Genomic DNA, 27496 nt, shown 5'->3' with positions numbered 1-27496 from the left:
GAGCCTCAAAGAGAAGCAAATTTCATCCGATCCTGCTGAAATTTGGTACATGGTGTTGGGTATATGGTCTCTAATAACCATGAAAAAATTTGTCCACATCGATCCATAATTATATATAGCCCCAATATAAACCGATCACCAGATTTGGCTTGCGGAACCTCAAAGAGAAGAAAATTTCATCCGATCCGCCTGAAATTTGGTACATATAAGCCGATCCCCAGATTTGGCTTGTGGAGCCTCTAATAGAAGCAAATTTCATCCTATCCGGTTGAAATTTGGAATATGGTGTTAGTATATGGTCTCTAACAACCTTGCCAGAATTGGTCCATATCGGTCCATAATTATATATATTGCCAGAATTGGTCCATGTCGGTCCATAATTATATATAGCCCCCATATAAACCGTTCTCCAGATGTGACCTCCGGAGCCTCTAAGAGAAGCAAACTTCATCCGATCCGGTTCAAAGGTGGAACGTGGTGTTAGTATATGGTATCTAACATCCATGCAAAAATTGGTCCACATAGGTTCATAATTATATATTGCCCCCATATAAACCGATCCCCAGATTTGGCTTGCGGAGCCTCTAAGAGAAGCAAATTTCATCCGCTCCGGTTGAAATTTGAACGTGGGGTTAGTATATGGCCGGTAACAACCATACCAAAATTGGTCCACGTCGGTCTATAGTTATATATAGCTGATCTCCAATCACACAAAAATTGGTCCATATCGGTTCATAATCATGGTTGCCACTCGAGACAAAAATAATCTACCAAAATTTTATTTCTATAGAAAATTTTGTCAAAATTTTATTTCTATAGAAAATTTTGTCAAAATTTTATTTCTATAGAAAATTTTGCCAAAATTTTATTTCTATAGAAAATTTTGTAAAAATTTTATTTCTATAGAAAATTTTGTTAAAAATTTATTTCTATAGAAAATTTTGTTAAAATTTCATTTCTATAGAAAATTTTGTTAAAATTTTATTTCTATAGAAAATTTTGTTAAAATTTCATTTCTATAGAAAATTTTGTCAAAACTTCAGGAGGTTTTAAGATACCTTGCCATCGGCAAGCGTTACCCCAATCCAAATAATTCGATGTGGATGGCAGTGTTTAGAAGACATTTCTACGCAATCCATGGTGGAGAGTACATAAGCTTCGGCCTGTCCGAACTTACGACCGTATATACTTGTTTTACCTTAAAATATCTTCTTGCCAAGTAAAAATAAAACTTATTTGTAAAAGAACCTATTTGGATATACATTAAAAGTAATGACTTTGGAAAAATTTATAATTTTTCTTTTGCTGGGAGGACTAAAGGGTTTCCCGACAAAAAGTTTTATTTTGAAGCATTTTATTGGAATGAATAATGTGATTTCCCGCCTTATTCATACCACTCTCACTACATTGAGTGGTTTGAAATACAAACAAACAAACAGATTCAAGAGTTATCTGTATTGTATTAACATTGAAAGGATAGCAATTGTAGGTGACTTCATTCAAAATATAATCTTGCAATAGTATCAATAACACCGTCCACCATGAATATTACAAGCCGCCCGAAATTGCATAGTCCGTCGCGAAATAGTTTCGATAAGCCTTTGATGGTAAAACGGAAAAGTTCTTTAAATCTCAAGAAAGTTTTCTCTGAAAATACTGAAGAATTTTGTACACATTCCACATTGCATGGTTTGAAATATGTAGTGGACGAGCATTTATATCCTGCTGAAAGGATATTTTTTGCTTTATCATTTGTCGTGGTGGTGGTAGTGTCGGCATTCTTTATACGCGATGTCTATTCCAAATGGCGTTCAACTCCTGTCATTGTGGGTCTCAGCCCTGAGCCAAGTTTTATTATAAATGAACCATTTCCTGCAGTCACTTTGTGTAATTTGAATCAAGCCTCCAAAAAGAGAGCTATGCAATATAAAGAGTAAGCTGTCTTGTCTTTTTTGGTGGAGAAGAAATCGCGAGTGAATATGTGTACGGAGTGATTTGAAACGGTGTGATTTCCTTTTTCTTTTCAGAGATACCAGTGAATATGCTATGCTTCAAATGCTTTGTAAAAATGATGTTAATATGACTATAGCATCGGGAATTAATTGGAATAAATTCGAAGAGTTTATATTAAATGTAAGTAAAAGTCGTAGAGATGTAAATGAAGAGTGGGGAATGTGTAGAGATTGGTTAAATGATCAAAGATTCCTGTATTGGATAAGTTGGAAAACGGAACTCCAATTCTTATCTCGACCACAGGGTTCAACCATAACCAATATGGAATATATTTTATTATATAGACAGCAGTGAATAGGAACCGGGGGCATTGTAGTTTTAGTTTCTTTTCTTAAACTTTTCTCAGTTCCCTGCCTCCTTTTTCAGTTTCGTTCCCCATGTCAATCCCTATCAAATAAACGTAAGGACCGTATCCTTACGTTTATTTGACCTTAGAAGTGGAACTGTAGGTCCGAATGTCACAGTGAGAGCACTTTGTTCCAAAAAGATCACAGTGGTACTACTATAGCTCGCACTGGGGAAACTGTAGGCCTAAAGCCTCAGTGGTGGGACAATGGGCCCGAAGGTCTCAGTACTGGAAGTGTGAACACGAAAGCCTCAGTGGAGTTATGTATCTCGTACCCTGAAGTTTAGGAATTATCTATGTTTCAAAACGATGTGCGTCAAGGTAATAATGCAAGCAAAAAAGGAGTCAAGTACCCTAATGTCAGAGATTTTATTACGTTTCATGTGCAGACTCGGTAATAGTTGAAACTGTCCAATTGTTCCGAAATGAGATTATTAAGTACTTGTTTGTAGTGTGTTTTTTACATAGACTGACATAGTCCACTAGTTGTCCAAGATTACCCATAAACCTTAAAATAAAACAGACGATTTATGCATTATTAAGCCGAACAGTACAGGTTTTATAGTTGCTCGTTTTTATGGTAGTCATGTTTAATCCTCGGGCGTGGTTTCTCGATTATAGCCGCGGTCGTTAACTGTTCGTTTGTTTGACACGCCATTGGTGGTGTTAGGGAAGCTTTACTATCCCAGCAAAAAAATTTGGAAGATCTTCCAAAGGCACAACTTTAAAAGCACTTCCAGAAGATGCACTCCCAATGATGTCCTTTATTTTAACTACCCAGGAAGTTCTTTAAATTAAAATTTTTAAACTTGGTTTTTTCATACTTTTACTGGGTAATTTTAACTTTTTATACCCTGCGCCACACTGTGGAACAGGGTATTATAAGTTAGTGCATATGTTTGTAACACCCAGAAGGAGATGAGATAGACACATGGTGTCTTTGGCAATAAAGCTCAGGGTGGGTCCATGAGTCGATATAACCATGTCCGTCTGCCCGTCTGCCCGTCTGTCCGTCTGTCTGTGAAGACATTTTTGTGATCAAAGTCTAGGTCGCAAATTAAGTCCAATCGCCTTTAAATATGATACATGTTCCTACTTTAGGTCAGAATAGAATCCTATTGATTTTGGAAGAAATCGGTTCAGATTTAGATATAGCTCCCATATATATCTTTCGCCCGATATGCACTAATATGGACCAAGCAGCCAGAGTTTTATACCGATTTGCTTGAAATTTTGTACAAACATAACACTTAGTCGTATAGTCAAGTGTGCAATTTGATTGAAATCGGTTGAGATTTAGATATATCTCCCATATATATCGTTCACTCGATTTACACTCATATGACCACAGTGGCCAATCTTTTACTCCGGTTTTATTGAAATTTTGAGCAGGGAGTAGAATTAGCATTATAGCTATGCATGCCAAATTTCGTTGAAATCGGTTCAGATTTAGATATAGCTCCCATATATAGCTTTCGGCCGATTTACACTCATATGAACACAGAGGCCAATTTTTTGCTCCGATTTAGTTGAAATTTTGCACAGGGAGTAGAATTAGCATTGTTGCTATGCGTGCAAATTTGGTTGAAATCGGTTCAGATTTAGATATAGTTCCCATATATATGTTTTTCTGATTCCGACAAAAATGGTCAAAATACAAACATTTCCCTTGTAAAATCGCCACTGCTTAGTCGAAAAGTTTTAATTTTTTTTTTTTGGGGTACAAAGACGATCGCTATTGATTTTGGAAAAAATTGATTGAGATTTAGATATAGCTGTCATATATATTTATCCCCGATCTGGTCATAATTGGCGTTTTAGCTCCCATATATATCTTTCGTCCGATTTAGACTCACATGGTAACAGAGGCCAAAGTTTACTACCGATTTTCATGAAATTGTGCACAGAGAGTAGAGTTGGCATTCTACCAATGCTTGGTAAATTTGATTGAAATCGGTTCATATTTAGATATATATCTTTCATCCGATTTGCACTTATGTGACCTCTAAAGCCAGAGTTTTGCCCTGTTTTGCTTCAAATTTTACACGAGAGGTAGGTTTAACGGTGTCGTTATGTGTGCCAAATTTGGTTAAAATCGCTTCAGATTTAGATATAGCTCCCATATATATCTTTCGTCCGATTTGGGCTTATATGGCCTCAAAAGCCAGAGTTTTGCCCTGACTTGCTTCAAATTTTGCACATGGAGTACGTTTAATAGTATCGGTATGTGTGCCAAATTTGGTGGAAATCGGTTCAGATTTAGATATAGCTCACATATATATCTTTCGTCCGATTTGGGCTTATATGGCCTCAAAAGCCAGAGTTTTGCCCTGACTTGCTTCAAATTTTGCACATGGAGTACGTTTAATAGTATCGGTATGTGTGCCAAATTTGGTTGAAATCGGTTCAGATTTAGATATAGCTCCCATATATATCAGCTCAGATTTAGATATAGCTGTCATATATATTTATAACCGATCTGGTCAGAAATGACGTATTTATCAACCGATCTTCTTCCAATTTCGTATAATCGAATATTTTGTGAGTCTCGTAAATGCAAAATATCATTCACATCGGTTCAGATTCAATATACAGTCGACTCCGCTTTACTGAAACGTTAAAAATGCAGCCATTTAATTTCAGTTATCCGAAGTTTTTGCTAAAGCGGACTACGGATAACTGAAAAAAAACTTCCAGTAATGCGAACTTCGGATAACTGAAAAAGTTTCAGTAAAGCGGACTCCGTATAACTGGAAAAAAATCCACTCAATTTCAGTTAACCGAACTTATGACCAATGCTATGTACATAAAATAATAAAAACAAGGTGTTTGATTCCGTGTGTGTGCCATCTACAATTTTACCTTTCAGTTGATTTTATTTACAGAGTGATTTAAACTGTTTTGAAAGTGTCATCTTCACTTGAAATAAAGCGTTCTCAATACGGAGAAGAAAATGTACTCTCTCTCAATAGCGAGAATGTGGCATTTTCACTAAAGCGAAGTCATACTAATGTGACGAAACTCATTTGAACACAAAAAACTTTTCAGTAATCCGATTTTTTCAGTTAAGCGGAGTTTCACTAAAGCGGAGTAATTTAAATGAAATGGACAGAAAAAACAACTGGGGAATGCGATCGATTTCAGTTATCCGAGGTTTTTCAGTAAAGCGCATTGCGCTAAAGCGGAGTCGACTGTATATAGCTTTCGCCCGATTTACCCTCCTATGGCCTCAGAGGTCAATCTTTTGTTCCGATTTACGTGAAATTTTGCACAGGGAGTAGAATTATCATTAAAAATTTCCACACCGAATTTGGTTCAAATCGGTTCAGATTTAGATATAGCTCCCATATATAACTTTCGCCCGATTTACACTCCTATGACGCCAGAGGCCAAATGTTTACTCCGAGTTGCGTGAAATTTTGCACAGGGAGTAGAATTAACATTATAAATATGCACACCGAATTTGGTTGAAATTGGTTCGGATTTAGATATAGCTTCCATACATATCTGTCGTCCGATTTACAGATATGACCACCGTAGATCAAAATTTTCCTCCGATTTACTTAAAATTGTGCACAGGAAATGGAAATAACATTTTTACTAATCATGCCAAATTTAGTTGAAATTGGTTCCGATTTTGATATAGCTGTCATATATATCTTTCCACCGATACGAACTTATATGGCCCCAGAGGTCAAAATTTCACGCCGATTTTCTTGAAGTTTTGTACAGAGAGTAGGACTAACATTCTTGCAACACATGCCAAATTTGGTTGAAATCGGTTCAGATTTAGATATAACTCCCATATATATCTATCGCCCGATTTAGATTCATATGACCACGGTGGCCAAAGCTTCATTTCGAAAATTTTGAAGTTTTGCACTGACCGTTCAATTAAAATTTAAGCAATGTGTGCCAAATTTTATCAAAGTCGGCTCAGAATTAGACAAAGCCCCCATATATATGTTCTTCCGATTTTAGCAAATATGGCCAAAATACCCACATGTTCCTTGTAAAATCGTCACTATTAAATCGAAAACTCGCAAAAATGATTCAAATTTACCTATACTCTATTTAATTAGTATATATCGACCTATAAATTATAAATGCATATTTGCTAAATTTTATGCAATTTAAAAATATTTCCGATATATTTTTACTAACGTTGTGGGCCGTTCCGATCATCAACCAATTTAAATTTTAAGTCCAGACATTTTGTGAAAGTTTAAAAAATTTTGTCCAAATCGGTTCATATTTAAATATTTGTATATGGGAATATAAATCTTTATATAGTTCCTAACAAATTTGAAGGTGTTAAGATGGTATCAAATATATTGATATGTAAGTGGTGAAGGGTATAATATAGTCGGCCCCGCCCGACTTTAGACTTTCCTTACTTGTTTTTTATTAACATTGTGTTCCACCCTAGTGCATTAGCCGACTTAAATTTTGAGTCTATAGATTTTGTAGAAGTCTATCAAATTCTGTCCAGATCGAGTGATGGTTTTACGTTAAAAATCATAATGTTAACTGCAAAGATAGTAATTGGTTGATTTAAGCCAATAAAAAGAAAGACGAATTTAGTACAATTTAGTACCAAGCCTTTTAAATTTCTGAAAATATATCCTAATAAACGTTGCTTATTTCAGATATCCCAACCCTGTGAGGAGATGATAATTGCCTGTAATTATGGGGCATTAGATTACAACTGCAAGGATATATTTCGGACAATTGTAACGGATGAAGGACTATGTTGCGTTTTCAATAAATTGCATCCGGAATTTATGTATAAGATCAGGTTTGTGCAACCATTTGTTGTTAAATTGGAAAATGTTTTAAATTTTCTTTTCCTCTCTCTCTCTCGCTTAGCAAACGCAACGAAGGCTATAAAGATGATGCCGTAGCAGTAAATTGGAATCCTGAAAGTGGTTATCCAAAAGAATTACCTCCAAAATTCTATCCTCGTACCGCAGTTGGCACAGGCCAGACTCTGGGGTTAAGTCTCACATTTGATGTCGATATTAATGATTACTACTGTTCATCGGCTACAAGTGTGGGAATTAAGATGGCTCTACATAGTCCTGCAGAAGTGCCCCATGTTAGAGAAATTGGAACACTGCTACCAGCTGGAAGTGAAACAAAAATTCGTATACGTCCTGATAAAACCGAGGCTGCTCTCAATTTGAAATCGATCAATAAACAATATCGTCAATGTCTATTCAATGGTGAAAAACATTTGGTCTACTTTTCCCATTACAATCGAAGAAATTGTGAAATGGAATGCCACGCTCGTCAGCTTCTGAAAAATTGTGGATGTTTGTCTTATTATATGCCTTTGATTGGGAATAATAGCAGGATATGTGGCATCCTCGATACACCCTGCATCGATCGGGTCATACAAAATAAATTGAATCAATCACGAGCTGTTTTGGAAGATTGTCAACATGTCTGCTGGCCCAGTTGTTTTGATTTGAATTTCTACAGTGATTTCTTTTCGGCACCCATCTCGCATCAGGGATTCGAAGTGGCCAATAAATTGGTGAAGAATGTCAGCAGTGAATATGCCGAAAAGAGTATGGCTGTGGCCCATTTTTATTTTACGGATAATACTTTCCGGAGTACAAGACAAACGGAGTTTGTGGGTATAACTGATTTTTTATGTGAGTAAAAAATTTTGGCGTGCATATTTTGGAAATCTAATTTAAAACAAATATTGGGTAGTCTAAAAAATCTAGATGTCAAATCGTGAGATTAAAATATATGGCGGTTGTTTCAAACCATATAGCGATATAATTTAATAGCTCTATATAGCGAATTTATTATAGTTATATACGATTTTAAAATACTTTTAGAGTTTAAATTTAAAGTAAATAAAATAAAAGTGCTTCCTCGATGCCCTCAAGAAATAAAACATGGACCGATGTATTCCAAAAAATCGAATATCCCTGTAACCCTAAATTCAAACAAATTTGTAGCTCCCATGCCCTCCAGACTAAAAATCGGTGTATATGGGCAATAGATCCATGTTTGAATAAAACCCCCTTATAGACCGATCTACCGATTTTATTTCTCGAGTACCGATACTAAATATTAGATACCATCGTATGGTGGTGTGCAAAAAAGAATTTTTTTTTTGACAAAATTTTAAAACTTGACTATTCGCCTTTGGAAAAGTCATTTTTCGTAAATTTTTATTTTTCAACATTTTGAAAAATCGACCTTTTCTTTCGAAAAAAAAGTCAATCATTGACTTTTATATCCCTTGGAGAATGTGAATGCAAATGATGGTGTATGAGTTTGTGGTAGGGTTTTTTTTTTCATGGGATTTTTAACTCAAAGAATATTTATCCTCATCGTTGATGGTATTTATTAATTAAGTCCATTTTATATGATTGCCTACACCCATAGAAAAAATCATGAACGGCGTTCACGTTTCAAAACGATCGTTCATCAAAGTGAATCAACACACATATGGTGTCAAACCACCATTCATGATTTGAACGGTGGTTACGAATTTATAATCAGACATGCACAATATAACTTTGAATACAAAACACGACCTAAGAGCGCCCAGGTTCAAATCCCGCATCGGACAAATTTTTTATTATAGTAATTTTTATACCCAGCACCATAGAATGGTGATAGGGGTATAAGTTTGTCATTCTGTGTGTAACACATCGAAATATCGATTACCTGTCTGTCTGTTGTAATAACGCTACACCCTTCAATAATGGCGCTATCGTCCTGAAATTTCAAGTTAGAAGATGGGCTATATCGGTCCAAGTTTTGATATAGTCCTCATATAAATCGACTTCCCGATTTGGGATCTTGGGCTTATAAAAACCGTAGTTTTTATCCAATTTGCCTGAAATTGAAAATCTAGAGGTACTTGAGGACCATAAAGAGGCGTGTCGAAAATGGTGCCCATCGGTCCGTGTTTTGGTGTAGCCCCCATATAAACCGATCTCCCGATTTTGTTTTTGGGCTTCTAGAAACTTTATTTACTATCCGATTTGCATGAAATTGGAAATCTAGAGGTATTTTGGGACCATAAAGAGGCGTGTCGAAAAGGGTCCGTATCGGTCCATGTTTTGGTATAGCCCCTATATAGACCGATCTCCCGATTTTGCTTCTTGGGCGTCCAGAAACTGTATTTTCTATCCGATTTGGCTGAAATTGAAAATCTAGCGGTATTTTAGGACCATAAAGTAGTGTGTCGAAAATGGTCTGTATCGGTCCATGTTTTGGTATAGCCGCCATATAGACCGATCTCCTGATTTTTATACCCTGTGAAACAGGGTATTATAAGTTAGTGCATATGTTTGTAACACCCAGACGGAGACGAGATAGACACATGGTGTCTTTGGCAATAATGCTCAGGGTGGGAGTACAATTAGTAGTATAGTCAAGTTTGCAAAATTTGATTGAAATCGGTTCAGATTTAGATATAGCTCCCATATATATCTTTCGCCCGATATGGACTAATATGGTCTTAAAAGCCAGAGTTTTGGCCCAATTTGGTTAAAATTTTGAACAGGGAGTAGATTTAGCATTATAGCTATGCGGGCCAAATTTGGTTGAAATCGATTCAGATTTAGATATAGCTCCCATATATATCTTTCGCCCGATATGGACTAATATGGTCTTAAAAGCCAGAGTTTTGGCCCAATTTGGTTGAAATTTTGCACAGGGAGTAGATTTAGCATTGTAGCTATGCGTGCCAAATTTGATTGAAATTGGTTCAGATTTATATATAGCTCCCATATATAGCTTTCGCCCGATTTACACTCATATGACCACAGAGGCCAATTTTTAACTCCGATTTAGTTGAAATTTTGCACAGGGAGTAGAATTAGCATTGTAGATATGCGTGCCAAATTTGGTTGAAATCGGTTCGGATGTAGGTATAGCTCCCATATATAGCTTTCACCCTCATATGACCACAGAGGCCAATTTTTAACTCCGATTTAGTTGAAATTTTGCACAGGGAGTAGAATTAGCATTGTTGCTATGCGGGCTAAATTTGGTTGAAATCGGTTCAGATTTAGATATAGCTCCCATATATATGTTTTTCTGATTTCGACAAAAATGGTCAAAATACCAACATTTTCCTTGTTAAATCGCCACTTCTTAGTCGAAAAGTTGTAAAACTGACTCTAATTTTCCTAAGCTTCTAATACATATATATCGAGCGATAAATCATAAATAAACTTTTGCGAAGTTTCCTTAAAATTGCTTCAGATTTAAATATTTTCCCATATTATTTTGCTAAAATTGTGTTCCACCCTAGTGCATTAGCCGACTTAAATTTTGAGTCTATACATTTTGTAGAAGTCTATCAAATTCTGTCCAGATCGACTGATATTTAAATGTATGTATTTGGGACAAACCTTTATATATAGCCCCCCAAGATCTACAAAGTGGTGCAGGGTATAATATAGTCGGCCCCGCCCGACTTTAGACTTTCTTTACTTGTTTTTAATATTTCAATAATTTTTTTTTTAATTTCAGCCAGTGTTGGAGGTTTAATGGGTCTCTTTATGGGCTTCAGTTTTATATCAATTGCTGAATTTATCTACTATGCAATATTACGACCATATCACAAAATTAAACGTCATGATCGTGTTAATCAAACCAATGCTAGGACAGAACCAATAAGAAATTATCAAGTGCGTTTCGTTAGTCCCAGCAACAAGCAGGGCTCTTATAATATCCCCGAACATTTGATGAATTCAACAAAGCTACAACTTTTTCCACCTCAAACAATGGGACGGCAGCAGTACAATGGATACTCCAATCAATTTAATAACGATATACAATGGAATAGAAATAATAAATTTAAGTGAATATATGGTTTGAATAAATAAACATCAGAAATTAGTGTAAATATTTGTATATCAATAATTTTTTAGGATTAGGAAAGACCAACATTTTTATTATGATAATATTGTCGTGAATAGACCTCTTTGTTGTGATTCCTATAATTTCCGTTTCCTTAGGAATACAATCAATTAGACAATTAATTAAATGCGGCATTTGACAGTGTGATTATTGAGGGAATGTTGATAATGTCCAAAATATTTTTGGGTTTAGTATAGAGTGGTATTCGTTTATTTTATCAAGTCGTATTGGTGGTATTCGTTTCTTTTTTTATTGGTGTAAAATGAAGAAATTTCAGAAATATTGTGAAAAATATAAAGATCTACATTTAAAAGAGATTTTATCACACAATACCAGAGAGTTTTGTCGTCAGACAACCTTACATGGCATGAAATATATGGTGGACAAGAATTTGGAATCAGGTGACAGGTAAGACATCGTTCGGAAAGGTCCAATAGTTATTGTAATACTATTTAGAGAAATTTTTAGAGATACAAAGCTCGGAACTCGATTTTTTGACTAATTGGCCTTTGGCGACAAAAAGTCGTACACCGAAAAAAATATTTTCATGAGCATCCTAAAATTTGGGTTCATGTACTAGAACCCAATTTTTAGGATGCTCGATTTACAAAATGTTAAGGACAAATTTCTTTAAAATAATGAAATTTTAATTAAAATAAAATTCATAATCTCTGCTTCGAAAAAGGTTATTTATTTATTTTTTTATACCCTCCACCATACGATGGAGGTATATTAACTTTGTCATTCCGTTTATAACACATCGAAATATTGCTCTAAGACCCCATAAAGTATATATATTGTGGGTCGTGGTGAAGTTCTGAGTCGATCTAAGCATGTCCGTCCGTCTGTTGAAATCACGCTAACTTCCGAACGAAATAAGCTATCGACTTGAAGCTTGGCACAATTAGTTGTTATTGATGTAGGTCGGATGGTATTGCAAATGGGCCATATCGGTCCACTTTTACGTATAGCCCCCATATAAAGGGACCCTCAGATTTGGCTTGTGGAGCCTCTAAGAGAAGCATATTTCATCCGATCTGGCTGAAATTTGGTACATGTTGGTGGTATATGGTCTCTAATAACCGTGCAAAAATTGGTCCATATCGGTTCATAATTATATATAGCCCCCATATAAACCGATCCCCAGATTTGGCTTGCGAAGTCTCCAAGAGAAGCAAATTTCATCCAATCCGGTTTTAATTTGAAACATGGTGTTAGTATATGATCTTTAACAACCGTGCCAGAATTGGTCCATATCGGTCCATAATTATATATAGCCCCCATATAAAACGTTCTCCAGATTTGACCTCCGGAGCCTCTTGGAGGAGCAAAATTCATCCGATTCGGTTACAATTTGGAACGTAGTGTTAGTATATGGCCGGTAACAACCACACCAAAATTGGTCCACATCGGTCTATAGTTATATATAGCCGATCCCTAATCACACAAAAATTGGTCCATATCGGTTCATAATCATGGTTGCCACTCGAGCCAAAAATAATCTACCAAAATTTTATTTCTATAGAAACTTGTGTCAAAATTTTATTTCTATAGAAACTTTTGTCAAAATTTTATTTCTATAGAAAATTTTGTCAAAATTTTATTTCTATAGAAAATTTTGTTAAAATTGTATTTCTATAGAAAATTTTTGTTAAAATTTTATTTCTATAGAAAATTTTCTTAAAATTTTAGTTCTATAGAAAATTTTGTTAAAATTTTATTCGTAATCATGGTTGCCATCTACCAAATCTACCAAAATGTTATTTCTATAAAAAATTTTGTCAAAATTTTATTTCTATAGAAAATTTTGTCAAAATTTTATTTCTATAGAAAATTTTGTCAAAATTTTATTTCTATAGAAAATTTTGTTAAAATTTTATTCGTAATCATGGTTGCCACCTACCAAATCTACCAAAATTTTATTTCTATAAAAAATTTTGTCAAAATTTTATTTCTATAGAAAATTTTGTTAAAATTTTATTTCTATAGAAAATTTTGTCAAAATTTTATTTCTATAGAAAATTTTGTCAAAATTTTATTTCTATAGAAAATTTTGTTAAAATTTTATTCGTAATCATGGTTGCCATCTACCAAATCTACCAAAATTTTATTTCTATAAAAAATTTTGTTATAATTTTATTTCTATAGAAAAAAATGTCAAAATTTTATGTCTATAGAAAATTGTGTCAAACTGAATTATATACGTATTTGATCGATCTTTTTTGATTTAATATATACCACGTATGGACTTACATACAATTTAGAAGACGGTATTAGGAGGTTTTATATACCTTGCCATCGGCAAGCGTTACCGCAACTTAAGTAATTCGATTGTGGATGGCACTGTTTAGAAGAAGTTTCTACGCAATCCATGGTGGAGGGTACATATGCTTCGGCCTGGCCGAACTTACGGCCGTATATACTTGTTTTTATTTAATTTAGAACACATATTTTTGAAATGTGCATCCCTCTGTTAAAGTCGTATGTGTTTGAACTAAGGCAATTTGCCCTTAAAGTAAGAAAACATATTTTTGATTTAAAGAAATCGTCCTTATATTAACTCAAAATATTGAATCTTTAGAATTAAGATAAAAACGTTTCAAATATAGGCTAAGAATCATTATGAGGAATTTGTATGTTTGGTCTAAAGATTGTTTTTTGAAGTATCTGTTTTTACTTTGAAGTATCTGTTAAAATTTGAAGTTTCAATGGCATGTTTTTTGGTGTTGGCTGATATGTCCCCGGTCTGACACATAGATGGCGTCGCTAGTATTAAATGCATATTATTTTTATATAGTACCAACCTTCAAATGATTCGTGTCAAAATTTGACGTCTGTAAGTCAATTAGTTTGTGAGATAGAGCGTCTTTTGTGAAGCAACTTTTGTTATTGTGAAGAAAATGGAAAAATAGGAATTTCATGTTTTGATAAAATACTGTTTTCTGAAGGGAAAAAATACGGTGGAAACAAAAACTCGGCTTGATAATGAGTTTCCGGACTCTGTCCCAGGGAAATCAACAATAATTGATTGGTATGCAAAATTCAAGCGTGGTGAAATGAGCACGGAGGACGGTGAACGCAGTGGACGCCCGAAAAAGGTGGTTACCGACGAAAGCATCAAAAAAACCCACAAAATGATTTTGAATGACCGTAAAATAAAGTTGATCGAGATAGCAGCGGCCTTAATGATATCAAAGGAACGTGTTGGTCATATCATTCATCAATATTTGGATATGCGGAAGCTCTGTACAAAATGGGTGCCGCGCGAGCTCACATTTGACCAAAAACAACAACGTGCTGATGATTCTGAGCGGTGTTTGCAGCTGTTAACTCGTAATACACCCGAGTTTTTCCGTCGATATGTGACAATGGATGAAACAGGGCTCCATCACTACACTCCTGAATCCAATCGACAGTCGGCGGAGTGGACAGCGATCGGTGAACCGTCTCCGAAGCGTGGAAAGACTCAAAAGTCCGCTGGCAAAGTAATGGCCTCTGTTTTTTGGGATGCGCATGGAATAATTTTTATCGATTATCTTGAGATGGGAAGAACCATCAACACTGACTACTATATGGTGTTAATGGAGCGTTTGAAGGTCGAAATCGCGGCAATCGGCCCCATATGAAGAAGTAAAAAGTGTTGTTCTACCAAGACAACGCACTGTGCCACAAGTCATTGAGAACGATGGCAAAAATTCATGAATTGGGCTTCGAATTGCTTCCCCACCCACCGTATTCTCCAGATCTGGTACCCACCGACTTTTTCTTGTTCTCAGACCTCAAAAGGATGCTTGCAGGGAAAAATTTGGCTGCAATGAAGAGGTGATCACCGAAACTGAGGCCTATTTTGAGGCAAAACCGAAGGAGTACTACCAAAATGGTATCAAAAAATTGGAAGGTCATTATAATCGTTGTATCGCTCTTGAAGGGAACTATGTTGAATAATAAAAACGAATTTTGACAAAAAAATGTGTTTTTCTTTGTTAGACCGGGGACTTATCAGCCAACCTGTTATAAGCTTATGTCACAACTAACCCTTATCCCACTAAATCCCTGAGAACGGTAGGTTTTTTGGGTATGGCAATCAGATTAGAGCAAAAGTACGCATAAGATCTTGTGTCAACCATCGCAAGACCTCGTTGCTCACATAGGGACCCTCGGGGTGACTCCAAAGGGCTACTACATTATTGAACACAGATAACGGCTTCATGTTGGGAACCATTCCGAATTCCATTTCAATAAACAATGAATCCATGAGTGAGTATAGGATACTCATCCATACAGCATTTAGAGGCTGCTCGCCAGTGAAAACGAAGCTCCTCACCGCCACGGTAATTGCTGCGAAATATTAATGGTTAGGATAGGTAAGCTATAGCGGTGGATTAGTACGTTAGGCTTCCATAGAGAAATAGTTTTCCAGTTTTCTTCAATACATACATACATTCCTCTATACATATATAATTTTCATTTCAGATGTTTCTTTGGACTCTCCATTGCGACAGTGATAGTGGCTGCTACCTACTTAATTGCCCGTGTCTATGACAAATGGTCAACGACTCCAGTTATTGTTGGTATAAATCCTCAACCAACTTTTATAACGGACGAACCTTTTCCCGCAGTGACAATTTGCAATTTAAATCATGCCTTAAATGATTCGGTCGAAATGTTCTCCATGTAAGTAGATGACTACAATATGGGAGTAATTTTTCATTTAATTCTTGGATATCTACAGTAATTCTAGCGAATATACCATGTTGCAATTACTGTGTAAAAGAGATGTCAATAGAACCGTTGTCAAGTCAATTGCGAATTGGAATCATTTGGAGAAATTTATTGTCAATGTAGGTGTATACGATACAGGATATATGTTGATACTTGGAAGAATATATTAAAAGCAATATTTTTCCTTTTTTAAGATTTCCCAACCCTGTGAGGATATGCTGGTCGATTGTCATTTTGGTGGTATTGATTATAATTGCAGTAAAATGTTTTATCCTTTGGTAACTGATGAAGGATTCTGTTGCACATTCAATATGTTGCATCCAAAGTATATGTATATTTCACAGTAAGTATTAGAATGGGGGCAGGAAGGAGAGAATTTTATGTTCGCATGCCTAAATTACCCGTGGTAAATTCAACAATACACTTACAAATTCGCTCAATTTCACACAATTTGGAACCAGTTTCCGTACTAGTTCGAGAGAGCCTAATTTATTGTTAAACTGGGTACTATGGTTAGCCTACATTCCATGCATTCGATTCGGTTGTCACTTTTTCAATCTAACGTGAAACGTTGCTCGGACTCGGCTATAAGAAGGAAGTCCCTTGTCATTGACCTAAATATGGAATCGGGGAACACTCAGTGATAAGAATAATTTAGGTAAAGGCCAATTCTTTGGAACTGGTTAATCTTTTTGCATATATGTCTGACAAATGTGCTTTCTTGAGGTCTACAACAAAAAAATTCTCTTCGTTAATTTTACGAAGAATTCTTCATTAACTATTCTTCGTGAATTCTTCATTAGTATAACGACATTTTCATTCATTTTCTAAATTTTTATTCATTAATTTTCTAAAATTCTTTTGGAGTATATGGAGGTTATCATGTTAGCTACGATCTCCTCATTGGACAGATACTGCTTTCCTTGCTTTTTAAGTTTGAAGAAATGTCGGGCAAACCCGAGAGAACATGCTGGGTGAAGCAGCAGATTCAGATTCTTCATGTCAATCATCCCACTAATGGGTCTAGTGCATCCCTAGCATCTTATCAACGACCTGGAGAATCGTTGAAGGATAACATATTTTGTTAACAGAACTACGAATATCACCTTTCCGGCCAGGAACAGTCTTCGATTGTTTGGAGCTAAGTACGGGAGTCCTCGTGGTGCAATGCCAGGATTGGACTAAGGTTAGGTTAGGTAAAGTGGCAGCCCGATATTTCAGGCTAACTGAGACTATTCAGTCCATTGTGACTGGACTCTCAATGAAAAGGATACTCCTTTCTATAGCCGAGTCCGAACAGCGTTCCACATTGCAGTGAAACCACTTAAAGAAGCTTTGAAATACTCAGAAATGTCACCAGCATTACTTAGGTGGGATAATCCACCGCTGAAAAACTTTTTGGTGTTTGGTCGAAACAGGGTTTGATCCCCCAAGACCCTGTGTATGCAAGGCGGGCATGCTAACCATTGCACCATGGTGACTCTCTAAACACCAAAACATTTTGCAGTGGTGGATTTTCGTCTCACAGTTGTGGTGGTTCACAGCAATGTAGAACGACGTTCCGACTCGGCTATAAAAAAAGGAAGTCCCTTGTCATTGAGCTACACATAGAAGCGGGCAGCACTCAGTGTTAAGCGATAAGTTCGCCACTGTCGTATCAGAGTGGAAGTTGATAATATTTAACCTAACATAACCTAGGAGCTTAAAGCAGTTTTTGTATCGACTGACTCTTAGTCTACGACTGGGACCTACCGTGGTGCAATGGTTAACATACCCTCGTTGCATACAAAAGGTCATGGGATCGGCTATAAAAAGAAGGACCGTTGTCATTGAGCTAACAATAGAGTCGGGCTCATTGAAATGAGAAAAGTTTCACACTTGTGATATCAAAATGGACGCTATAGTCAAGCCTAAAATAATGAGCAGCCACTACCGACGGAACGACACAGAAACTGTGATCGTCTTACGCTTCTCCATGTAGTCGATCGGTCACCATTACATTTCCGGCCGGGGGATAGTCTTCGATGGGTATATATAGGAACATTTTCGATAGGACCAGTCCATTGATTCGCCTGATTATTGATGGTAGTCGCGAAATAGCTCAGAAACCAGTTCACCATTCTTTGGGTAGTCGATGAGCACCAGTTGTACCTTTCAGTTTCACAAAGCACAAAGAAAATCCTTGGAATAGCCCCTAAACATTGATATGTTCAGTTCAGAAATTACACTGGCACTTACTGTGTGCGATAAGCAAATCACGCTAACAGCTTACTCATGTCAAAAATTTCGCTATCTTTTGGAATTTCTAGTATCTCAACTATTTCGTATCACTTCAAACGCGCACCACTTTCGCACAAGATAAAAATACGGATCCGATCTGGCTGAATTTTCGATAGCCTTTTTTTACGAGCATATACTGCACGATAATAAACTGCAGTACAACGGGCGGCGATTTCTTCATATTTCGGTTCTTTATACAAGGTCGAATGTAATGAATCAAATCACCGATTGCTACCATTCAGATTACTTAGGACCGGTCCCCGTACAAGTTGAAGAGGGACTGAACAGAGGCATTGTGGTACAAGGGGTTTATCTTCTCTCAGTAGTGCTGATGATATTTTGGTGACATGATTTAAAATTATCCTAGGTGATTCTGTTATAAATTCACAATAAAACCTCTTGACATAACCAACACGATCCAGACTCGACTATAAAATATCTTGTCATACAAATGGCCAATTGCCACAATTCAGATAACTTAGAACCGGTTAGCTTACCAGTTGAAGAAGGGCTGACCTAGTTTTGTACTTTTGGAATATGAAATATGGTCATTTAGGTTACTGGTACATTCATTGGGCCAAAGCATAATAAAAGCGACAATTTGTAGACAGAACTGTAATCACTCTCGTTAAATTTTCCCTAACGTAATCGGAGGTATTTTCTAATATGTATCATAATTTTCTTATTTTCAGCATTCCTTTGTCCTATTCTAATGTAAGAAAACAAAACAGTCCCACCGAAGTTGATTGGTACTCTGAATATGGATACCCAAATAGTTTACCATCGACATTCAATCCTCATAAAGTACCCGGTGTTGGAGAATCTTTGGGTCTTTCGGTGACAATTGATGTCCAAGAAGATAAATACTATTGTTCATCATCGAATAGTATTGGCTTCAAATTTGCCATCCATAGTCCCAATGAAACTCCCAATATCCATGAAATTGGAGTTTTTGTAGAGCCTGGAAAAGAGACGAACATGCAAATTAGACCAGAGAAAACAGAATCGGATAGAAATTTGAGAAAAATGTCAACAAAATTACGTCAATGTCTATTCCATAGTGAACGTAGGCTAAAGTTCTTCGCACATTACACTCAGCGAAATTGTGAAATGGAATGTGTAGCGGAAATATCTTGGCAATATTGTGGATGTTTGAGTTTTTATATGCCAAAGATTTACAGCAATGCTAGTGTTTGTAGCATTAATCAGATGAAATGTGAAACTGCTGTGCGTATGGGAGCGTACAATGCTCAGACTTCATGTTTTGATGACTGTCTACCCGGATGCTTTGAAATGGACTATGATGTGGAAGTTTTTGCTACGAGATTAGCCCATAGAGGATTGATTTATGCTAATCCTAATTTAGCCAAGTTGAAGCGGTCATATGTGGTAAAAAATGTGGCCATTGTCCATATGTTCTTTAGTGGCAATACTTTTCGCAGTAATCTTCAAACGAAATTCATTGGTTTATCAGATTTTTTGTGTAAGAATTAAATTGATAACTTTCACTTAAAATTAAATTTTAAAATTATTTTTGTAAACATTTTTACAGCCAGTGTTGGTGGCCTTATGAGTTTATTTCTTGGCTTTAGTTTCCTATCCATTGCCGAATGCATTTACTATGCCGTGATTCATCCTTGTCGAACCGTACGCAAATATCAAAAAATGTTGGATTTAAAGAAGAAGAAATTCCATAAAATTCATCCCATGGTGGAAAAGTATCGCTTGAAACGTTTCGCTTTGAAAAATCGTTACAAAAACCAATTGCAAACATCTAATCATATAGGAATGATAAAAAATCCGAAAACTATGACTGTAAGACACACTCATATTAAAGTACCCTATTCGATTACCTATGGATTCGACGAAGTTATAGACGATGATGTGCAGTTACCTTATTGTGAATAATATTTTGGTGTTGAGTATTTTTTGGGTGAAAATAAATAATAATGGACGGAGAATACGGAATTACTGTGTTTTGTGTTAATTTATTTATTCAGAAGTGGTACGTGGTTTTATGTGAACACAAAAAAGGAAAGTGTAATTAAAAAAAATTTACCTGTTTTTATACCCACCACCATAGAATGGTACGGGGGTATAATAAGTTTGTCATTCCGTTTGTAACACATCGAAATATCGATTTCCGACTATATAAAGTATATATATTCTTGATCAGGGAGAAATTCAAAGACGATATAACGATGTCTGTCTGTCTGTCTGGCTGTCTGTTGTAATCACGCTACAGTCTTCAATAATGAAGCAATCGTGCTGAAATTTTGCACAAACTCGTCTTTTGTCTGCAGGCAGGTCAACTTCGAAGACGGGCTATATCGGTCCAGGTTTTGGTATAATCCCCATATAAACCGACCTCCCGATTTGGGGTCTTGGGCTTATAGAAATCGTAGGTTTTATCCAATTTGCCTGAAATTGGAAATCTAGAGGTATTGTAGGACCACAAATACGTGTGCCAAAAATTGTGAGTATCGATCCATATTTTGGTATAGCCCCCATATAGACCGATCTCCCGATGTTACTTCTTGGGCTTATAGAAACAGTTTTTATCCAATTTGCTTAAATTCTAGAGGTATTTTATGACCAAACCTAGAGGTATTTTATGACCATAAAGAGGTGTGCCAAAAATGGTGAGTATCGGTCCATGTTTTGGTATAGCCCCCATATAGACCGATCTCCCGATTTTACTTCTTGGGCTTATAGAAACCGCAGTTTTTATCCAATTTGCCTGAAATTTGAAATCTAGAGGTATTTTATGACCATAAAGAGGTGTGTCAAAAATGGTGAGTATCGGTCCATGTTTTGGTATAGCCCCCATATAGACCGATCTCCCGATTTTACTTCTTGGGCTTATAGAAACCGCAGTTTTTATCCAATTTGCCTGAAATTTGAAATCTAGAGGAATTTTATGACCATAAAGAGGTGTGCCCAAAATGGTGAGTATCGGTCCATATTTTGGTATAGCCCCCATATAGACCGATCTGCCGATTTTACTTCTTGAGCTCATAGAAACCGCAGTTTTTATCCAATTTATCTGAATTTGGAAATCGAGAGGTACTTTAGAACCGTAAAGAGGTGTGCCAAAAATGGTGATCATCGGTCCATGTTTTGGTATGGTGCCCATATAAACCGACCTCCCGATTTTGGGTCTAGGGCTTATAGAAACCGTAGTTTTTATCCAATTTGCCTGAAATTGGAAATCTAGGTGTATTTTAGGACCATAAATAGGTGTGCCCAAAATGGTGAGTATCGGTCCATATTTTGGGAGCCACCGTGGTGAAATGGCTAGCATGCCCGCCTTGCATACACAAGGTCGTGGGTTCGATTCCTGCTACGACCGAACACCAAAACGTTTTTCAGCGGTGGATTATCCCACCTCAGTAATGCTGGTGACATTTCTGAGGGTTTCAAAGCTTCTCTAAGTGGTTTCACTGGAATGTGGAACGCCGTTCGGACTCGGCTATAAAAAGGAGGTCCCTTGTCATTGAGCTTAACATGGAATCGGGCAGCACTCAGTGATAATAGAGAAGTTCACCACTGTGGTATCACAATGGACTGAATAATCTAAGTGAGCCTGATACATCGGGCTGCCACATAACCCAACCTAACCTAACCATTGGTCCATATTTTGGTATAGCCCCCAATAGACCGATTTCACGATTTTACTTCTTGGGCTTCTAGAATCCGAAGTTTTTATCCTATTTGCCTGAAATTGGAAATCTAGAGGTATTTTCGGGCCATAAAGGGGTGTGCCGAAAACGGTGAGTATCGCTCCATATTTTGGTATAGCCCCCATAAGAACGATTTCCCGATTTAACTCCTTGGGTTTCTAGAAACCGTAGTTTTTATCTGATTTGCCTGAAATTGTAAATATTCTGGTATTTTAGGCTCACAAAAACGTGTATCGGATTAAGTTTTTATCGGTCCATTTGGTAATGCCTCCATATAGACCGACTACACTTCTTGAGGGTGTAGAAGACCAACTGATCATGAAAATTGCTTGAAACTCAATGTAAAATATCCAAATTTTACTTCTCTGGTGAAAATCTATAGATTTACGATTTTAAATCAAGACGTTATTTTATAATTTTCTTGCACACTTACAAGAGATGTTAATAATTCCACTAAAACTCAAACAAAAATGGTTCTTATAAATCCAGAATCTGATATAGTCCTCATAGGTGAAATCTTTAAATTTATCTTCCGGAAATGTCCTCAAGCCCTCCTGAAATTTCAAAGGAAACCCTAATATTTGGTTCATGGTGGTGGGTATTTAAGATTCGGCCCGGCCGAACTTACTGCTGTATATACTTGTTTGATCTGCATTTTGATATATGGTATAATTTATTTTTATTTACAGTTACATGATATCTGCGTTGGTACATTTTATAACTTATTGTTGAAATTTAACCAAAATAGGGTGTGTAAAAATATGTGATGTTTGCTTGTCCGACATTATATGTTAAATACAAAAAAAGAAACAAGGACCCAGCGGCGTAGTTCATGTGCTTGGAAGGCCTTTTTCCAGGCCTGTCTAGGCATTACAGAGGCCTGCTTAGGACATTACACCTTCCTTTCCATTTAACATAGGGTGAGATTGGAGGGCAAGGCCTTCTTTGTAGCTTACATAAAAGGGCGTTCACCAGCCCTGTAAACAGAAGGAGTTCTACAGGGGTGTATATAAGAATTCCTACATAATTACTGAAAATAAAACCACACCTTCGCTCCTTCTTATTACAGGCATGTTGCAGCGCTACGTCAAGAAGGTGTTCTGTAGTACAGGGCGGTCTTCCCTATACGTTCTCAAAAGAATGACTTTATCATTACTATAGTTATTGTTTTAATTCAGATTTATTGTTACAATAAGAAGTTTCGAGTTCAAAGATAGATAAATAAATAGATAATTAATATAAAATTAAAGAAAAAAATATACAAATTTTTAAGTCAGGACTTCTTTCGCCACATTTGTTGTTGAGATCTGGAAGAATTTAAATTCAAGAAATTATACAAAAATAATGGCCCTTTTTGGGAAATTGAAGGCAATCCAATTATGTTAGATGCTTGTCTACTTATATTTGTAAGTGGGATTTTATAAAACGAGCGATTGACTTAGAAAGGCATTGAAAATGCCTTTTAAAAGAGAGCCCAAGGCAAATCTCCTGCTGCATAACTTTAACACCCATGCTGTAAGTTTAACTTTTCACAATTTCACAAATTTAAAAACACAAAACAAGGAACGCGTCTGTACTTCACAAAATCAAAACTGAACGAACGAATGGCGTGAAATGGCGTCCGCAAAATTATTATGCACTTTTATTATCGTTTATTAACATATGCAAAGACAATTAATGAAAATATTTTCTGACATAAATATTTTCTGTCATAATATGAAATAACCACTTGACTTCCAAAGGCATTACAAATGCATTCTAATTATAAATGAATAGGGATGTAAACAATTTTAAAGCTCTCTTTTAAACGAGAGCACAAGACAACTCTCTTGCTACATCATTTTAACACCCATGCTATACAACTTCTATAAAGAAGGCAAAGAGAATGTCCGGGTGTATAAAATGAAAAAGTAAATGAAACGCAATGCTTAATTACAGGTCTGATTTTAGAATGCCTACGATGAATGTAAAATCAGTACACATGCATGTCTTATAAACACAACTCCTTCCAATTTAAGGCATTTAACATGCCCGAATTTGTAAGGTCCTTCTCGATTCCGCCGCTGGGGAATTAATTCATACATAAATAAAAACAAATAAATAAAGTTAATTTTGTGTGTTTCTTTTCTCAACTGGCGTCCTTTTTTCGAGGTTTTGATATCACAATATAGTTATTAGACGAATAAACATACTGGAAAAATATTTACCTAATACGAGGTTTGCCTTTTATATCTAGGGATTTGATCAAAAAAGAAAACAAACATTAATCGTCGAAATTCGCTTTATTGTTTTTCATAATATTCTCCATTAAGATCTATACACTTGCATGCCAGTGTTTGAACCAATTGTCGAAGCACGTTTGCAACTCTGATTGAGGTATCTTCAAAACATAGCATTCTGAAATCATCAAGCGTTTTTATACCCTCCACCATAGGATGGGGGTATATTAACATTGTCATTCCATTTGTAACACATCGAAATAGTGCTCTAAGACCCCATAAAGTATATATATTCTGGGTCGTGGTGAAATTCTGAGTCAATCTTAGCATGTCCGTCCGTCCGTCAGTCTGTTGAAATCACGCTAACTTCCGAACGAAACAAGCTATCAACGTGACACGAAATTGTCGTGACTCACGAAAATTTTCGTCACGCTGGCGACAACGGCGTGAGTGTGCGTGAGCGTGATTAACCAACCAAATGTCGTGCGTCAGCGTGAGTCACGAAAATAATATCTTCGTGAGTGTGCGTGAGTACGAATTTCGGAAAAACACGCTCACGAAAATAATCCCGCTGACGAACATAAAATGCTTACGATTTGAATTCACTTATAATTTTAGTGACATCCTAGGTGGTAAAATTTTTATAACGCAAACGATTTTAACCATACTCATGTTTTCAGTCAGGTTCTACAGGTAAATCACTCATAAAATTATTCGTGAGTCACGACATTTTTCGTGAGTCACGATATTTTTCGTGAGTCACGACATTTAAAAGATTTTCGTGCGTGGGTGTGCGTGAGTACAAATTTTCTTTTCGTGAGCGTGCGTGAGCGTGAGTCCTACCAAAAAATGAGTGTGCGTGAATAAGATTATTCCGTCGTGAGTGTGCGTGAGCGTGAGCAAAATATTACTCACGTGCACACCTCTACTATCAACTTGAAACTTGGCACAAGTAGTTTTTATTGATGTAGGCCGGATGGTATTGCAAATGGACCATATCGGTTCACTTTTACGTATAGTCCCCTTATAAACGGACCCCCAAATTTGGCTTGCGGACCCTCTAAGAGAAGCAAATTTCATCCGATCCGGCTGAAATTTGGTACATGGTGTTAGTATATGGTCTCTAACAACCATGCAAAAATTGCAATTGCCCCCATTATAAACCGATCCCCAAATTTGGTTTGCGGACCCTCTAAGAGAGGCAAATTTCATCCGATCAGGCTGAAATTTGGTACATGGTGTCAGCATATGATCTCTAACAACCATGCAAAAATTGGTCCACATCGGTCCAAAATTATATATAGCCCCTATATAAAGCGATACCCCGATTTGGCTTGCAGAGCCTCTAAGAGAAACAAATTTCATCCGATACTGCTGAAATTTGGTACATAATGTTAGTATATGGTCTCTAATGACCATGCAAAAATTGGTCTATATCGGTCCATAATTATATATAGCCCCCATGTAAACCGATCACCAGATTTGACCTTCGGACCCTCTTGGAAGACCAAAATTCATCTGATTGAATTGAAATTTGGTACGTGATGTTAGCATATGGTATGCAACAACCATGCAGGAATTGGTTCATATCAGTCCATAATTATATATAACCCCCATATAACCCGATCCCCAGATATGACCTCCGGTGCCTTTTGGAGAAGCAAAATTCATCCTATCTGGTTGAAATTTGGTACGTGGTTGTAGTATATGATATTTAACAACCTTGCCCAGAGTGGTCCATATCAGTCCATAATCATATATAGCCCCCATATAAACCGATCCCAAGATTTGGTTTTTGAGCTCTTGGAGGGGCAAACTTCATCCGAGTCAATTGAAATTTGGTACATTGTGCTAGTATATGGCCGTTAACAACCATGTCTAACTATATAGCCCTCAGATAAATCCATCCCCAATCACACAAAAATTGGTCCATATCAAGTTCATAATTTTATATAGCCCCCATATAAGCGACCCCCATATTTCAATTCTGGCTCCCTACATACCGTGCAAAAGGCCATATAAATTCGTAATTATTTGTAATTCGTAATTATATACCACGTATGGACTAACTCACAATTTAGAAAACGATTTAAGATACCACAACCCCAGTAATTCGATTGTGGATGACAGTCTTTCGTAGAAGTTTCTACGCAATCCATGGTGGAGGGTACATAAGATTCGGCCTGGCCGAACTTACGGCATTATATACTTGTTTGCTTTATAGTCAAGATGCAAACAGGCAACAAATTTAAAGACAAATTCATTAAATTTAAAGAAATTTTCTGAATTATTAAAGTCAAGTTGACTTTAGCCCAAACATTTTATCTTTCATGTTATGATACCCATTTTTAAGTCAAGTCACTTAATAACAAAGACATTACGACTTCATTGAAAAGTTTATCGACTTTTGGTCAGGGGAAAAAAAACTTTATATTAGAGAAATGCGTCTTCTATGCTAAGCAAAATTTGCATTCGTATTTTAAAGACATGAAACAATTCTTTAGAGGAATTTTGTTACGTTATAACATCTTACTATCTCTTACTATCTTACTAAGAGTAACGTCAGCATTTCATAACTGTTGGCTGAAATTTAAGTATGGGAATACTTACTCTTAGAATTGCATACTGAAGTGCCAGGAAGAAAAGCAAAACTATCTAGGTCTATATGGCAAAATTCAGGAAAATCTTAATGCGGCAACTGCTAACTACCTGAAGTTTCAGTTTTGAGATTTAATTCATTTGGAGTATTTTTGAACGGTTTTGTGCTTTGAAGGCAAGAATAAATTTAAACACCATTTTATTAATTTTGAAGATTTTTTTTGGATTTATTAAAGTCAAGTTGACCTTAGTCAAATAATATTTTCTTTCACGTAAAAATACCCAGTTATAAATAGAATCACTTATATATAAGGACAAAAAGACTTCATTTAAAAGTTTGACGACTTTTGGACAAGGAAAAAACTTTATATCGGAGAAATGCGTCTTCTATGCTTCGTATTTTAAGGTCATGAAATCTTTGGTACAACATTTTTTTCAGTGTACTGATTTCAGTGGTTAATTCTTCTAATTGTTTATCCTAACTCAGCAAAAGAAAATAAAGGAAAAATCAAGTATATACGGCCGTAAGTTCGGCCAGGCCGAAGCTTATGTACCCTCCACCATGGATTGCGTAGAAACTTCTATTGAAGACTGTCATCCAAATCGAATTACTTAGATTGCGGTAACTTTCGCCGATGACAAGGTATCTTAAAAATTCCTACACTGAAAAAAATATTGTCGTGAGGTCAAAGATTTCAAGTCTTTAAAATACGAATGCAAATTTTGCTTAGCAT

The 27496-nt window shown here is 36.2% G+C and overlaps 2 protein-coding genes across 2 annotated transcripts; both read left to right on the top strand.

Annotated features, from left to right (window-relative positions):
* Window positions 1-1541: 1541 nt before the first annotated feature.
* On the top strand, window positions 1542-11246 carry LOC142231270 (pickpocket protein 28-like). The gene is made up of 6 exons (XM_075301886.1): window positions 1542-1933; window positions 2028-2207; window positions 2380-2509; window positions 7009-7157; window positions 7229-8019; window positions 10871-11246. The coding sequence occupies exons 1-6, from the start codon at window positions 1542-1544 to the stop codon at window positions 11203-11205; spliced, it is 1977 nt and encodes a 658-aa protein (XP_075158001.1). The 3' UTR covers window positions 11206-11246.
* Window positions 11247-11636: 390 nt separating this feature from the next.
* LOC142231269 (pickpocket protein 28-like) lies at window positions 11637-20230 on the top strand. Its single transcript, XM_075301885.1, has 6 exons — window positions 11637-11668; window positions 15734-15934; window positions 15993-16101; window positions 16177-16325; window positions 18955-19745; window positions 19806-20230. The coding sequence occupies exons 1-6, from the start codon at window positions 11637-11639 to the stop codon at window positions 20168-20170; spliced, it is 1647 nt and encodes a 548-aa protein (XP_075158000.1). The 3' UTR covers window positions 20171-20230.
* Window positions 20231-27496: the final 7266 nt, after the last annotated feature.

This window comes from Haematobia irritans, chromosome 3 (assembly GCF_050003625.1).
Source record: "Haematobia irritans isolate KBUSLIRL chromosome 3, ASM5000362v1, whole genome shotgun sequence".
Taxonomy (NCBI): domain Eukaryota; kingdom Metazoa; phylum Arthropoda; class Insecta; order Diptera; family Muscidae; genus Haematobia; species Haematobia irritans.
Note: the sequence above shows the minus strand (reverse complement) of the source record. Positions and strands in the feature narration are given on the sequence as shown.

Coding starts and splice junctions, on each gene's coding strand:
- LOC142231270 (XM_075301886.1), top strand. CDS start 1,542: ATGAATATTACAAGCCGCCCGAAATTGCATAGTCCGTCGCGAAATAGT. Junction 1,934..2,027: donor AGAGCTATGCAATATAAAGA/GTAAGCTGTCTT, acceptor TTTTCTTTTCAG/AGATACCAGTGAATATGCTA. Junction 2,208..2,379: donor TTAAATGATCAAAGATTCCT/GTATTGGATAAG, acceptor CTCCTTTTTCAG/TTTCGTTCCCCATGTCAATC.
- LOC142231269 (XM_075301885.1), top strand. CDS start 11,637: ATGGTGGACAAGAATTTGGAATCAGGTGACAG. Junction 16,326..18,954: donor AAGTATATGTATATTTCACA/GTAAGTATTAGA, acceptor TCTTATTTTCAG/CATTCCTTTGTCCTATTCTA. Junction 19,746..19,805: donor TGGTTTATCAGATTTTTTGT/GTAAGAATTAAA, acceptor TTTTTGTAAACA/TTTTTACAGCCAGTGTTGGT.